Source organism: Drosophila albomicans, unplaced genomic scaffold, assembly GCF_009650485.2.
Source record: "Drosophila albomicans strain 15112-1751.03 unplaced genomic scaffold, ASM965048v2 utg000057l_pilon, whole genome shotgun sequence".
In the NCBI taxonomy this organism is placed as follows: Eukaryota; Metazoa; Arthropoda; class Insecta; order Diptera; family Drosophilidae; genus Drosophila; species Drosophila albomicans.
In genome coordinates, this window is record NW_026263673.1 from 91,263 (window position 1) to 108,322 (window position 17,060).

Genomic DNA, 17,060 nt, shown 5'->3' on the forward strand with positions numbered 1-17,060 from the left:
ACCATAAACCTTTGGTTTGGCTAAACAATTTAAAAGAGCCAAACCCTAAAACTTCAACGTTGGAAAATTCAGTTAAATGAGTTTGATTTCGATATAAGCTTTATCAAAGGAAAAGAAAACGCTCTGGCGGATGGCCTCAGTAGAATCCCAAGCTCCAATAGCACAAAAGCAGACGAAGACAGCCTCGAGATAGATAGAGAAGATATTTTTTTGGCCGAAATAGAAAACAATCTCCGCATCAACGTCTTAAACGTCGTAGATGAAAATCAGGATTTCTCCGAACAGCTAATAAAATTATTTAATAGCCGAGTTGGACGATATTGAAACCATCCACACTGCAATATCGGACGATCGAAACTTTATCCCAATTACCGAAAAATGTCTAAATATTTTTAAAATTCAAATAATACTTAACATTGGTGAAAACGATTCACGATCCACAAAGATCTTGTACAAAAAGAAAGTTAGACACATTGTTAAAACAAAAGGCGATGCCGAAAAATTGTTAAAAGTCATGCAAGAAATAATACCCGAAAAAGGATTAGTTGTAATTTATTGCGAAGACACAAAATTATATTTAATGTTCCAAGAAAACTATAGACAATATTTCTCCAACAATACAAATTTAAGAGTTCTGAAATCATGTATACTATTAAAAGACGTTACAGATAGAGAGAAAATGTTAAAAATTATAGAAAATGAACACTTAAAAAAACAACCACAGGGGCATAAATGAAATTTTGTTAGAAATTAAGCAATTATATTATTACCCTAATTTGTTAAAAGAAATTCAAAAGTATATTAATAAACTGCAATATATGCAACACAGCTAAATATGATCGCCGCCCAATCAGATATAATTATTGTATAACCGAATCATCTGAAAAACTGAATGATATAATTCATATGGATATATGGTTTCCACAACGAAATATCATGTACCTTACTACAATCGATAAATTAAGTAAATATGCAACAACACATTTTTTAAAAGACCGATCATGGATTTCTCTGCTTAACGCAATTAAACTAAGACTCCAATATCTAGGAAAACCTAAGAAAATTGTTACGGACAATGAATTTAATATACTAACAATTAAGGAATACCTCCAGGACAATGATGTCCAGATCCATTTCACGACCCCATACAAAAAAACTGGAAATTCAGATATTGAACGCCTTCATCTAACTTTAAACGAACACATACGGTTATTCAATGCGGATCCTAACAACAAAGATAGCGTGCAAGACAAAGTTTTAAAGGCTATAATATCATACAACAACACAATCCATAATACAACTAACATTAGGCCAATCGATATTCTAAATAATTTACTCTCTTCTGAAGACATTGAAAAACTATCTAAAAAGATAGCAGACAATAAAATAAAGCTTATGTCAAAACAACCTATAGAATCTAATGATAATTTTAAGAACGATTTTGTCAAAAATAATAAAGTAGGTAAATCACAACCAAAATATAAACGTATCGAAGGTTATGAGCAGGAGGGTAATTATCTCGTATCTGTCGACAACCCAAATCATAAAATTTATAAGGATCAAGTTAAACGAATATATAACCACCAAGACGTTAATATGTAAGCTCGATAAAAATATTGTAAGATACAATTAATTTTCAACAAAGATATTGTCGAAACTTGCGCGCGGGGTGTCATATATACTTACATGCATACATAATAAAATCCCATATGTATGTACACATGATGTATAAGTGAGCTTTTACCTCGCGAAACTTCACAGCTTCGAAAGCTTAGATTATAAGTTAGTCTTAAGCTGATCACGACTCAGAGCGGAGTTAACTGAAGAATCAATAAAGTTATTATTAATTATACTAAACATAAACCCGCGTATAATAATTAACAAACAAAACGCAAGTGTCACGAGAGCATTTGTGTATCAGCCAAGAAAGTTGGCAATCAACACAAAACTATATATATACACATATATACACACATATATTATCCACTATTACACATATATATATACACATATATACACACATATATACATATATATTATCCATTATTACACATATATATATACACATATATACACACATATATACACATATATTATCCATTTCCGTATACGTATATAAACAGCAGCAATCACACCGAGAAATAAAGATTCACGCTGCTGTTTGTGTTTTACTTAAACATTTTTTTTGTTTTTTCCAACAGCGATTTTGTTCCTCGTCTGTTTTCTTGTGTCGGCTTTGCTCACTATCCTGTGACAGCCGAAGTTCCTTTCCATTTGTGCTAGCTTTCGGCTGTCCGCTTTACCGTGAGTCTTTGTTGAGAAAAGACTCTAAAGTGACTGCCGAAGCATAGTATGTCCAAGAGCCAAAAGAGCGAAAAGGACTCAAAACACTCGTTAAAGCTTCCGACCACATCTCGTCGCCTGTCGTCCGCTTCGCCCGCTCCTTCGGGGTCCAAATCCGCCACACCTGCCGCTCAACTCCGAGTAAAGGTCGATCGTCCATCGCCGTCTGCTTCTGCAAAGACTCCGCTGTTGCGTACATCTTCGACTGCTCTACGTAGTCAGGCAACTACCCGTTCCGTCCAAGCTAAATTTAGCAAAACCCGTGCAATGGCTCTCAGCAACTTCGTCGCCGTCTCTGACAGACTGGTGCACTTCGAGAGTCGGGTCAGAGGGCCTGCAGCCGAAGATGACAATGTACACACGTACGAAATCCGTCGTGACCGGCTGCAAGTCCTCTGGGACAATGTCGAAGCCGCTTATTCCACATGCGCTGATGCACTGCATCAAGACGGCGACAGTGAAGGCACACAGGCGATGGAGGCAAAATACGATCACTGCTATGCAGTGGAGCGGTGTCTCGCCCGTGTTAAGGGGCAAATTACCCAGGTTTCCGGGTCCAGCAGGAGTGAAGCATCCGTTCCTCCTGTATACTCCAGTGGCTGCCGGCTCCCTCCAGTCGACACCGAAGTGTTCCGTGGGGATTACTTGCGGTGGCCGACTTTCCGTGACCTTTTCACGGCCATCTATGTCAACAATCCAAGGATGACTCCGGTCGAGAAACTTTTCCATCTGAATTCGAAGACCGCAGATGAGGCCAATGAAATAGTAGACGAACGATGGTTTCGCGTCGGCTTGGGGTGCTCTCTGCGAACGTTTTGAGAACAAGCGCTTGTTAATAACAAGCCAGTTGAAGATCCTGTTTAACCTGTCCACGGTTACCCAAGAGTCGGGAGCAGCTATCAAGGAGCTGCAGAGCACGATTCAGCGTTGCTTGACCGCTCTTGAACATTCAGACATTTCCGTCTGTAGCCCGTTCGCAGATTGCATCCTCGTTTTCCTCTGCTCGTCCAAACTCCCCAAGCTCACACTCTCGTTGTGGGAGCAATCGTTGGTGGACAAAGCGAAAATTCCCGCATGGCAGGATATGAGCACGTTCCTCAATGAGCGCTACCGTACGCTCGAAGCGATTGAGGACGTCAAACAGACTGCCAACTCACAGATCGCGACTGCAGGACCATCCCGTCCGCAGAATTCGAAGCGAGTCAACTCCTTTGAGGCCCGAGTCACTCCGAAAGGCAAATCGTGTGACTTGTGCTCAAAGGAGAATCACCCTGTCCGGGTGTGTCCGCGTTTTTTGCAAATGTCGGTCAACGAGAGAATGACATACATCAAACAGAAAAGTCTCTGTTTAAACTGTTTCGCAAGAGGTCACCAACTCCGAGAGTGTACGAGTGCGCACAATTGCTTTACATGCAAAGGGCGGCACAACACTCTTCTCCATCGGGGTGACAGTGCCCACAATGGTGCCTCTTCATCGTCCAATTTACAGTCCACTCAAAATCCGACGGCAACAAATGTGCAGAATTTCTTTGCCAATAATGCTCAGAATGTCCTTCTCGGCACGGCGGTCATCAATGTTTGCCACTTGGGCACTACATATACCGCACGTGCGCTAATTGATTCCGGGTCCGAAGCGACCTTCATTTCTGAGCGTTTGTTCCAACGCATTAAGTTGCCTTTCCAGTCCGTGCGAGCCCAGGTATCCGGGCTAAATCACGCAGTTGCGGCCCAATCGCCGAAGTTATGTCACTTCAGCATTGGTTCTCCGACGAAGCCGAGGCTCCATAGCGAGACTTCGGCATTCGTAATCCCACAGTTGGCAGGCAAACTGCCCTCCTTCGATATGCCGCGAACTTTCCTAAAGGATCTACCAGCGATAGAACTGGCAGATCCACACTTCTACAAGAGCGCTCAGATCGATATACTAATTGGCGCGGATATCCTTCCGTCGGTCATCTTGAGCGGCTCCCGGCCAAACATTTGTGGCTCACTCCTTGGGCAGGAAACCGTGTTTGGCTGGATTCTTACCGGCCCCGTCTCCCAAAGTATGTCGACAACTGTTTCTGCGTTTTCGACAAGAGTCGCCCTCCAAGCAGACGAACAGCTCGACAGCCTACTTTCCAAATTTTGGGAGGTGGAGGATATTCCAGCGAAGCTGATAAAGGAGTCAGACTTCGTTTGCGAAGAAAACTTCGTTAAGACTACTTCTCGTAGCAAATGTGGCAGATATCGGGTGACTCTTCCATTCCGGAAGCCCCATGGCATTGAACTGGGTCATTCCAGATCAATAGCGCTGGCTCAATTCCTCAAGAACGAGAATTGTTTGTCAAGAAACGATTCTCTAAAGGTAAAGGTACAATGCCGTTCTCCAGGAGTACGTGGACTTGGGTCATATGACACCCATATCGCCTCAGGCGATTGGCACGACTCCTAATTTCTACCTGCCTCACCACGCCGTGTTCAAACCAGATAGCACCACAACGAAGGTGCGGGTCGTTTTCAACGCATCTTGTCCATCCTCAAATGGCAAGAGTCTGAATGATATCCTTCATTCAGGGCCCATTCTCCAATCGGATCTCACATTGCAGATCCTACGATGGCGATACTATCGATATGTGTTCAATGCGGACATAACGAAGATGTATCGCCAAATCCTCATGGACTCAAAGCACACACCGTTCCAACGAATTCTGTTCCGCACGTCGGACGGTGTGATCCGTGACTTTGAGTTGAACACGGTGACATTGTGTGTCAACTGTGCGCCTATCCTGGCTCTACGAGTCCTTCAGCAACTTGCTGATGACATACGCTTGGAGTATCCTCTCGCAAGCCGTGTCATTTCCAACAACATGTACGTGGACGACGTCCTAGCGGGGACACACACAAGAGAAGAGGCCATCCGGACCATTACGGAAGTGTGTGCAGCCCTGGACAGTGCTGGCTTTCCGCTGAGGAAGTGGACGTCGAACCATAAGAGCGTGCTGAAGGACATTCCAAAGGACCATCTACTACGAGAAGACTTCCTCGAACTCGAAGACTCTAGTACGGCGAAAACTCTGGGCATCAGGTGGCAAGCTCACGATGACGAGTTCTTCTTCATGCCACCAGAAGTTGCCCATCAGGACTCCTACACGAAGAGGGAAGTGCTCTCGCAAATCGCTAAGCTTTTCGACCCAGCCGGGTGGCTGGCCCCTTTCGTTATCCGAGCCAAGATCTTCATGCAGGAGATCTGGCTGAGAACGCTCGAATGGGACGAGCACCTACCCACGGATCTTTCACTCCAATGGAAGGAGTACCTCCAGAGCTATCCTGCTCTGGGCAAGATCCGGATTCCAAGGTGGGTCCAATTCCAGACGCGGGTGAAGCTCCAGTACCACGGATTCTGTGATGCATCAGAAAGGGCGTACGGAGCAGCGATCTATATCCGTGTGGAGACGGCGAACAAGGTTTCCACACATCTCTTACTACTGCGAAGACAAAGGTGGCTCCTGTCAAGTCTCTCTCAGTGCCACGTCTGGAGCTTTGCGGCGCAGTCCTGTTGGCTGAGTTATCTGCAGCCCTCCTCCTGAATCTGCCAGCAGAAAGTTTCCAGACTTTCTTTTGGACTGATTCAACAATTGTTCTCGCCTGGTTGAACAAGCCACCCTGCAGATGGACAACCTTTGTGGCCAATCGCGTGGCCAAGATCGTCCAAGCCAGCGACGCCAAGAACTGGTCGCATGTGCGATCCGAGCACAATCCGGCAGATCTCGCAAGCCGAGGTGTCCTGCCACAAGAATTGATGTGTAATCCTTTGTGGTGGCATGGACCAGAGTGGCTTCATCTCCCGTCGGATCAATGGCCAACATCTCCAAGTCCCATTCCGGAGACTCTGCTGGAGCAATGGGTGAAGTGCAACGTCGCTAAGTTACCTCCTACTCCTGACTTCCTAAATAAGTTCTCTGAGTTTGGCAAGGCATTGCGCACGTCCGCCTATGTCCTCAGATTCATCGATAGGAGTCGGAAGTTGGCAGTTCCAAGCTCTACCGTGGTCCAAGCGGATGAGCTGTCACGGATCCAAGAGCGGCTAATCGTCATGGCTCAACGACAAACTTTCCAACAGGAATACCAATGTCTGCAGTCCAAGCAGCAGGTTCCTTCCTCAAGTTCAATCCGAAACTTGAACCCTTTCCTCGACGGCAAGGGGATTCTACGGGCCTGTGGGCGTCTGAGGGCGTCCCACTCGCTGCGTTATGATGAGAGTCATCCAATCATCCTCTCGTATTCCTCGTCCTTTGCACGACTACTGGTTCGTTTCACCCATCGTATATCCTTACATGGGGGTAACCAAGTCGTCATGCGGCTGATCCGCTCCAGATTCTGGATTCCAAAATTGAAGGTCCTCGTTAAATCCACCATCAACTCCTGCAAGGTTTGCGTCATCTACAAGAAGAGATTGCAGACCCAAATGATGGGGGACTTGCCCAAGGAAAGGGCGTCCTACTCGAGACCTTTCACGCACACTGGAGTCGACTTCGCTGGCCCATTCGAAATAAAGAACTACACTGGCCGAGCCTGCCTCATCACCAAAGGGTACGTCTGCGTCTTCGTGTGCTTCAGCACGAAGGCGATCCACTTGGAGGCAACATCGGATCTCACGACGGAGAAATTCCTGGCCGCATTCTCCCGTTTCATCGCACGGCGCGGGTGTCCACACCAAATGTACTCGGACAACGGGAAAACCTTCGTTGGAGCTGACAAGGTGATCTCCAACGACTTCTTGGAAGCGACGAGGGAGTGCATCATCGCACAACACGCCCACAAGAGCCTATCCTGGCACTTCAACCCGCCGGGCGCCCCGCTTATGGGTGGATTATGGGAAGCCGGCGTAAAGAGTTTTAAGGCACTCTTTTACAAGGCGACATCCACCTCGAAATATACGTTCGAAGAGTTGTCCACTCTTCTCGCTAAAATCGAAGCCTGCCTGAATTCGAGGCCGATTTCCCCTATGTCCGAGGATCCGTCGGATTTACTAGCGCTCACTCCTGGCCATTTCCTCATAGGTGGCCCTCTTATTTCGGTGTTGGAACCACCAATTAACCAACCGGCCACCTCCATCCTCAATCGATGGCAGCGACTGAAGGCTCTTCACCAACAATTTTGTTTCCGTTGGAAAGATGAGTACCTGAAGGAGCTGCACAAACGGACGAAATGACAATCCCCTACCCGGAACCTTCGGATCGGTGACATGGTCGTCATAAAGGAAGACAACCTCCCCTCTAACGAGTGGCGCCTAGGACGGGTGCTGACGACGTGTCCAGGCACCGACGCCAAAGTCCGAGTGGTAGATGTGCTCACGGCGCGGGGTACCATCCGAAGACCCGTTGCCAAACTTATTCTACTCCCGATGGACAGCAAGACTGACCCCTCCACGTCAGAAGGACTGAAGGACGAATAACATCCTATCCTGTACTCTTATTCGTCGTCCTGTGTTGTCCTATGCTGTCCTGTTCCGTGTGTCATTGACACTGCAAAGAGGCTATTACAATAATCGTTTGTTTCTTTTTTGTTTTCGTTTCATGTAGTATGCCGTCACACACATCCACCCACCAGAACCGCCCCGCTGGCACCAACTCGTTCCGGTGTCGCGTGTGCCGTGGGATCCACCCACTCCGGAAGTGTCAGCGATTCTTGAGGCTGACAGCGGAGAAACGGTTGAGAGCAAATTAACTCAAATTTTCTTCTGCACAAAACCACATGTATATTTTCAAGTGAATAAATTCCATACAAAGTTACAAGTTGTGATAATTTGAAAAAAGTGAAGTGTTATTATTTAACCCAACGTCGCCCCCCTACACAACATATATATAATATATATAGAATATATGAAATGAAACAATTTTTTTTCGACTAGTTTTTAATAATATTTGATTAATATATCGAATTTTTAGGTTTTACGTTGATTTCAACAAAAATAAACAATATGCAGCAAGCAAACAATATGCAAACAATATTTAGTGTTAACGTATATATATATATATATATATAAATAAATAAATAACAATTATTATATATATTGGCTTAGACCACACGCGAATCGAAACGTGTTTCGATTGGTTATAGCACATGTGCATCAAAAGCGCAATCCCTAAATAAATTGAATTTCAAAACAAAATCTAAACATGTTTTTTTATTTTTAAACTGACAATTGGATTGTGTGGTAGTTGTGTTTAATATTTGTGTACAAAGAAAGATTTAACTCCGTACATTTCTGCCGCATGCAGCATATTTTTAATGTTTTCTTTGCTTCCAGTCAGCGCGTATACAATTGTGCTTTCCGGCTGCTGCTGCTGAGGAGTAAATAGCAACTCCTTCTACATCGTGGTCAATTTACCATCTTCGTGTGCCAATACTGAATCGTTTGAATTCTCAGTGATTTCCTCCAGCCAACCAAGCGTTTGGCTAATGCGCGATTGAAGAATTCGACGATTTAGTTATTTTAGGAATATTGGCAGTAGCTCCGGTGCATCCGGTGGCGATAGCGGCTCTGCCTCTCCCTGACGCGATGACTCATTATTCTCTGCGATGCAAAATTAATAATAATAATAATTAATAATAGAATACACTTGCGCAGCTGGCACAAAATTATTATTTTATTACACAACTTTTAGCAAAACTCACCTGCCATGTTGATGCTGTTGTAAAAAGGCTTCCCAGATTCAAATCAATTAAATAAGGTGAGTGGTTGATTTGTTTTAAATTAATTCTTGTTATATTTCTTCACTTGTACAACTTGTCCGTTCTATGTCAAAAATACAAAAGGAAAGAGAGCTTAAAGAGCAGAGAGCGAAACACTTTTAGTGTGACCAGTTCACGGTTGTTCAAGAATCTTTTGTAATGAGAAATACCAAATTGGTATATTTCAATTAGGGTTGTTGATAATATATCAAAATATCAATATATCGAAATTTTTCTAAAAATGATATATTTATATCGTGATATTTTTTGCCCAAATATCGAGATCACGATATTTTTTTTTTGATATTTTTTGATATTTTTTCCTTGATCACTCTAAATTCAAAGCGTCGATTGAAACTTTCAATTTAAACTTAAATTAAATTTGAAATTTGACAGAAGAATAAAGGGAAAAATGAATGTTAAATCAAATTACACAAACATAACAGGCGGCACCGCGAAGTGCATTCGTTGTGAGCTATGATGGACCAACTAAGAAAGGCCCAAACGGACGAGGGAATTCCCGAGGGAAAAACCAAGACCCTCATACAAAATGTTGACACCAGATGGAACTCTTGCCTGGACATGATGGAGTCCTTTTTAGGCTTAGCCAACAAGGTGGCTCTTATTTTGCTACACAAATCAGAACGTGTCAAAGGACTCCCCGAAATGCTCAATGTGTCAGAGCTAACGATATGTCGAGACTTATGTAGTCTCCTTCAACCTTTTAAAAAAGCAACAGAGCAAATAAGTGACGAAAATTACGTAAATTTAAGTTTAGTAATACCACTTATTTCAATGTTAGCAGCTAAAATTAAAACATTAGAAATGGAGACGAAGGAAGGCAAACGAGCCAAGGAGGCGCTCATCAGAATTTCTGAAAGGAGCTTTCAGGCGTTGCAGACTAATGCAATTTTGGTTAAATCAACTTTTTTAGACCCTAGGTTTAAAAAAATGTATTTGGCGCCTTTAGCGGTAAAGGATGCCATTGCTGAAATTACACTTGAAATCAATAAGTTGCCTCTTAAGGGAAGGCTATGTCATCAAGTTAAAATTTAACTAATTTAATTTAATTTAAATTAACTAATTGACTAATCAGTAAAACTAATAGGCTTAATATTATAACATTTAAAATTTTGCTAATTATAATAAAAACACATATTTGAATATATAATAAATAAATTATTTACATTTTTTACAGATTTCCGATGTCACAAAACCGGAAGACGATTTCATGAGCGCACACAATCACTCAATCACAAAAGAATTGAGCGGTGTGTCGGAGCAAAATAAGGAACTGAAACTATACTTTAGCTTGCCCCAAGCTGCGTGGGAATGTAACCCGCTGGAGGTGTGGAAATCCCATAGGGCGACCATGCCGGGCCTTTACAAGGTGGCCATGCGACATCTTATCACTCCAGGCAGCTCGGTGCCTTCAGAGCGGTTGGCACCCGCAATAAAATGTGTAGCTTGCGATGCTAGGAGCCGAATGACGGACATACACGTAAAGCAAAGAGTGTTTTTAAAATCTTTAAATTCTGCCAATTGGGCTTGATGTTACATTTAGATACATATAAGACATAAGACATGTATGTATATATATATTGATTAAAAATATAATTAAAAAATGTAAGTTTATAAAACTTATTTTCTTTTTATTATCCAGGAAAAAACATTTTTATTAAAAAAAATCAAAAATATCAAATATATAAATATTTTTCGGTGATATTTAGAAATATTATGTTGATGAGAGCGCATTGCTAAGTGAGAGGCACACCTCCGCTCCGCCGACCGAAAAGCACTCAAAGCTTTTTCGCTCACTAGCAATGCGCTCAGTGCGTAAGAATGCACTCAAGCTCCAGTGCTCTCAGCTTCTCTCTCCCACAACTCACCACCGCTGAGCCGCGCTCAGCATAGATCGCCGAAATGCCGTCGGCTTTTTTCTATTAATTAGTATCAAATCACGTCTCTTGTAAATCGGTACAATTACCCCCCACTCCTGTGCGAAACAATAACCCGAAAAGTTTCAATAAACCAACCAAATATATATAGTGATAAAAACGCGAGTGTTTTTATTTTCGGGAAGCAAGACATTCTGGACATTTTTCAGCGCCCCCCACGAACATATTATTATCATTTTATTTGATAAAAAAAATATCATCGATACGATATTTTTTAAAATTTTCGACAACCCTAAGATGCGTTCTCAAACTACGAATGACGTTTGTATCCTCGAAATGATTCCAAATGTCAAAATTCGGTGTTGCAGCGCGCATATGCGCGGTTATGCCACGTACGCAACCATCAGTTGCATACGGCTCCTGCAGCAGAGCCACTACACTGCCTCTCTCACACATCATATTGCCCACATCGCACATAACTGCATATGACCGCTGGTAGTTCAACTGAAGTACTTTGCTAGCCATTTTAATGTCTAGCGTTGGCCCTCGCGACAATCGCACTATATATCGGGCATGCCAGAGACATCATAAGATGCTCCGAAGGCTGCCCTTTAAATGCGCAATTCCGGCAGCTTTAGTGCATTGGTGCACTTATGATTTCTGAAAATTCGGTTGCGATCAGTTCAAATTTGTGGAAGTTATTAAAGAAATACTTTTGTATGGGCAAAAACGCCAACTTACTAGGGGTTTTAGTTGCTTTGGCCGACAATCTGGTACATTGTGCCGTCTATGGTATATTTTGAATGGTGTACTATATCGATATACCAAACATACCATTTGGTATATTTTTAGTATTAATTTTAGTATTTTGGTAAATTTTGAAAATACCTCAATATTTTGCGTTTATTGAAAATAGGTAGCGGGTATCTTACAGTTGAGCATACTCGACTGTAACTTTCTTACTTGTTTAAAGCTACTATTCTAATCTGATTTAAATTAAGAAATATATTTGTATTTATAAGCTGTGTGGGATGATAAAAATAGAAACTATAAGGCATTGTCCAGAGCAAAGAATATAGAAAACGGCGAAATAAATTATTTTTTCTTTTAGCTATTAGATTATTTAGTTATATGTAAGTAAAACTGTTTATATATGTAAATTTAAGTATTCTTTGGATTAGATTAAATAAATTTTGGAATTGGAATTAAAATAAACATTTTATTTACTGCACATATTTTTGAGCGTATTTTTATTTTGAATATTCCGAACTACGCACTAGAATCTAAACACAGTATTTTCTGCATTACCTGGACACCAGACTGTCTGGTAGACACGTCAAGAACACGTTCCAGAGCGCAGCCGAGGGAAATTTAAATTTCCCTTTGGCTGACTTGATACTTGAAAATAAAAAAAAGTTTATTTTTATAGCTCTAGAAAAGTATTTTAATTAGAGCTAAGAATGGTTTTGGAATTTTCGTTCTGTTTTGTTTTCTGTTGTGATAATTGCAAAAATTAACCAATTCGTACGCAAAACCAAAAAATGAACGAAATTATACAAGTTCCTAAAATCAATCTTAGCTCTAAATATAGTGCTTATCTAGAGCTTTAAGAATATCATTCACTTATTTTTAAAATTGTTTCAGTTTATGTTATTTTCAATGCAGTTCACTGAAAATAGTCTCGCACGGGACAAATATCGCCATGGAATTACCCATATGCAAAACGACATTGTAATTGGCCGTGAAATACTAAATCAGGGTCTTGATATTGTTATTTTATCCAACCAATTTAAAATTTCAAGGACCAAAGTAGTTAATTTACGTACCGCCAATGAGCCAGCCGATATTAATACTGAGCTTGAGGGATAAGTAAAAATTAATTGTTGGCAAAGTACTCAGATTAATTTTTAACTGGTATCCCAAATATTAAAATCAGAATTGGTGAAATGAAAATTAGGTTGATTGATCCAACAGAAATCGTAAAAAGAAGGCCATATCGTTTAAGTCCATGCGAGCGAGATTTCGTTCGGGAAAAAATTAATGAACTGCTAAAATGCAATATAATTAGGCCAAGCTGCTCACCTTATGCAAGCCCTATATTATTGGTTAAGAAAAAAATGGTTCGGACAGACTTTGTGTTGACTTTAGAGAGCTGAATTCACACACAGGAATATTACCAAATTCCTTTACATTCAGATTCTATCGAGTATCCGGCGTTTGTGACTCTAGATGGTCAGTACAAGTTTCTATCTATGCCATTCGGCCTCAATAACGCACCTTTTGTTTTTCAACGACTAGTAATGATGGCGCTAGGGGATCTAGCAAATTCCTTTGTCATCGTCTATATGGACTCCCGTTTTGAAGTGACGGTAAAAAAGCTCACACGCTTCAATTTTAGCTACGCTGCACGTGTAACAAAACTATACGACACATTCCGTTTATTGCTGCTGGAGAGAAAGATTTGGTGCGAATTTGTTTACTTTCAAGGTTTGTTAAACATTTAATAAGTTTTGAATAAAATGCCGCGTGGTTGCTTATTAAGTGAAGAAGAAAAGAGAAAAGGGAACGATGCCGGATTCAATATTAGCAAAATATCGACCATAATGGGTCGAACACGCTATGTTATCACCAAATTTTTAAGCGATATGGATGGATATGGTGTTAAACGTAGCTCCGGCAGAAAATCCAAGCTGTCCGATCGTGACAGACGACTCATATTAAAAAAAGAAAGCAATTCTTTTCTATCATGCGCCTCACTTGCCACGTCTTGCAGTCGTCCTGTGTCTCGGATGACTATCTGGCGAACGTTGCAAGCCTCGGAATATATTGTAAGGAGAGGCTTCATTCCTAAAACCCAAACACAAAGAAGCACGACTTCATTTTGCTAAAAAGAATTTGGAAACCAACTGAGCCTCGGTGTGGAATTTCAACTTCATTTGGTTTATACAAATTTAATCAATATTTGTCACTTAGATCATTTTTTTCTGATGAGAAAAAATTTAATCTGGTTAGTCCAGATGAGATTTGCGTAAATATCCGCTTATGTTCTCAAGGCGCAATTTCGGAGGTGGATACGCTATGCAGGATAATTCATCAATCCACAAAAGCAAAAAAACGCAATGGTTTTTAAACAAGCATTCCGTAAATGTTTTAGATTGGCCAGCTTGCTCTCCTGACCTTAATCATTGAGAAAACCTATGGGGTATCCTAACTAGGCGAGTTTACGCCAACAACACTAAACTTGAAACCGTCAATAGTCTCAAACGGGAAATTTTGGTCTCCCCTAGACCAAAATATGCTATTTATTTTATTTATTCTTTGTTAACAAATCAGCTGCGCTATTTTAATATTTTTAAATCATTTTTTTCAGTTAACTTTTAACTTTTTATATTTGTTTAAATTTTTACAATTTTTAACACATCAGAATATCGCAACAATTTTTAATTCTTTGTTTTAATTTTTCATTGTGCAACTTTTAGCACCACTAAATTTTAATCATTTTTTTCCCATTTAAATTTGTGCTGAGTGACGCTAATTAATTAATTTTCAACTTTTATCTTTTTATCTATTTCTTTTAAATAATGGAGCGCGTCACTTTTCGTAAACTTTTTCTTTTAATTTTTCATAGATTTAACTCAACACTTTTAACACACACACAGAATTTTGTAGATGCGAACTAGTCGTTGATGTGGATGACTCAAGTTGAGGTTTAAAGAAGCAGATGCTGTCCAAGATGATTCGCAGATGCACAGCTCAGGCGGCTCGATCAGATGCTTGGCGCTTCGCCGGCGCAGTAAGACTCTCTGCTCGGTCGAAAGGTGAACAAGAAAGATTCCGTTCAGTGGCGTTTTGCTGGCCGTTAGTGAGCCGTCAAAGAGGGCGCTAAGTGACGCTCCGCTGGCCGCTAGTAAGCCGCAAAAATGGCGCTCGGTGCCGCTCCTCTGGCCGCTAGTGCGCCGGCAAAGAGAGCACTCTGGTGCGCTTCGCTGGCCGCTATTGCGGTGACAAAGATGGCGCTCAGTGTCGCTGGTGCAGGCACTGTCGCGCTCAGAAAGAGCCAAACCACAAAGCCAAGAAAATAACGAAAACGACCTGCGAAATCAACAACACCAAGTATGCAATATCTAAGAAGAATTCAACCCTATTAATGCTTACCAGATACAAATCCGAGAAAAAAAAAACCCAATTGTTGCTCGATGCACAAATATTTTCACACAATTGCATATTCGCGTCTATACACGCAGCCGGTCACCAGAAAAGTGATTTGACCGGAACCGGCCCAGCTTAAGTTGGCTGCGCCTGCGCGCGGTGCAGCTAGCAAAACGTCAAGCTAAGCTTTTCTATGCAGCTGACACATAACTTAAAGCTCAGTTTTCCATCGCAGCTGATGCACTCAAAGTTTCGCCCTTATGGCATGCAACAAAAATCGATGCCTCAATCTGCCTGAGTGTAAGTTGGGGTTAAACTTCCATACTTTTAGGATCTCTATAGAATGAATTTTTATTTGACAAAAACAAACAAAAAAAATTTAATTTTATTAATAATAATTGTATTATTTATATTTTCTCTAATTTTCTGAAATGTTATTTTTATCTTAAAATGTAAAAAACAAAATTTTAAAGTTCAAACTTTTTTAAATAGGGTTTTTAATAGTGTTTGCAAAAAAGAATTACGGCATTATTTTAATATTTAAATGTAAAAATATGTAAATCATCAAAAATCAATGCATCAGCAGAGCCAACGGTGTCCTTGTGCAGGCGCCATTTAACTGCAAGCATATATAGAACGCGAGCAATTGTTGTTGTCTTCATCTTCAAGACTTTCGTCGCGGCAAAACAAAATTGACGTGCACTAGCTGCTTGTTTGCGAGGCAACCGCACGTTGCAAAACTTCACATGCATACACATACTGATATAGGCGAGCATGTAGATACATATACGCATACATAGAAGCGAAAGCAGAGCGCAACGAAATACGCTCGTGCTCATCGCTCTGCATTTGATTTGCGACTAAACTGAACGCTGCGTGCTGCGTTCGAACTTCGAATTTTCGAATGAGCCGAAGAGGCTCTGGTGTTCGAATCGCAGCGCTCGACCCGACTGGGGTCGCCATAATTCAGTTTTTAATGATACAAAGATTTGTATGGGATGAAGCATCTATGTATTATATGTTTAGTGGAAAGAACTTTAACTCAAAGTAATAATGGCATACTTTAAAGATCTTTATTCGAAGAATTTTAGCTGCTAAGAAAGATTGGATACTTTTAGGCTGTATCCAATTCACATTAGCTTCATAAAATATTCACTGAACCCATAAATATTAAAATGTGTTGTATAGTTTTGATACACGTGCAACTTAGCTAAAATTGAAGCGTGTGAGCTTTTTTTACCGTAACTTGAAAACGGGAGATCAAAACAGAGTCAAAAATATCTAATTTTGTGCATTACTCTTTGTGCTATCATTCCTCATACTTTGTTTTGATCTTTTTCGTTTTCCCATTCTGCTACAAGCGCCGAAACAAAAAATTTAGAGGTCATATAGTTTTGTGCAGGAGTGTAGTTGCCTCAACAAAATACGAGGCGCTAAAAAGATGACAGATCGTTCTAGATGTTTTGACAAAGTCTGGGTTTTCATTCAATCTTAGAAAGTGTTCTTTCCTGAAAACATCGGTTCAATATATGGGTTACAGTATAAGTGCGGGTGAAATTCGTCGAAACCCACAGAAAGATGTAGCGATGACTGCTCTTCTGCCTCCACAGTCAGACAATTTGAACTAACATCCTATTTCTGACGGTTTATTAAAGGATTTTCACAGTTAATGAAACTTAACTTAAACTTAACTGCAAACAAAAACAAATTTATTTGGAAAACAGAGCATGAACAGATATGGAAAAAGGTCATTGCCACTCTTACCGACAAACCAGACCTCGATATTTTTGACCCTAATTACTAGTACCAAATCGAATTCCATACAGTTGCAGTGGCTACGGTGCAATTTTATTACATCAAATTAATAACAAACCCCAGGCAATAGAATACTATAGCAAAACTACATCACCGGCAATATCAAGATATCACTCGTACGAGTTGGAAACTTTAGCT

At 40.9% G+C, this 17,060-nt stretch overlaps 1 protein-coding gene across 1 annotated transcript; it reads left to right on the forward strand.

Moving 5' to 3' along the window:
- Positions 1-2,352: 2,352 nt before the first annotated feature.
- On the forward strand, positions 2,353-7,537 carry LOC127566357 (uncharacterized). The gene is made up of 5 exons (XM_052008384.1): positions 2,353-3,122; positions 3,187-3,622; positions 3,833-4,690; positions 4,758-5,680; positions 5,740-7,537. The coding sequence occupies exons 1-5, from the start codon at positions 2,353-2,355 to the stop codon at positions 7,535-7,537; spliced, it is 4,785 nt and encodes a 1,594-aa protein (XP_051864344.1).
- The last annotated feature ends 9,523 nt before the right edge of the window (positions 7,538-17,060 follow it).

What these genes read in the sequence shown, in the direction of transcription:
- LOC127566357 (XM_052008384.1), top strand. Translation starts at nt 2,353, where the DNA reads ATGTCCAAGAGCCAAAAGAGCGAAAAGGACTCAAAACACTCGTTAAAG. An exon ending in GAAATAGTAGACGAACGATG is followed by an intron (nt 3,123 to 3,186) that starts GTTTCGCGTCGG and finishes GTTAATAACAAG; the next exon opens with CCAGTTGAAGATCCTGTTTA. An exon ending in CAAGAAACGATTCTCTAAAG is followed by an intron (nt 4,691 to 4,757) that starts GTAAAGGTACAA and finishes ATATCGCCTCAG; the next exon opens with GCGATTGGCACGACTCCTAA.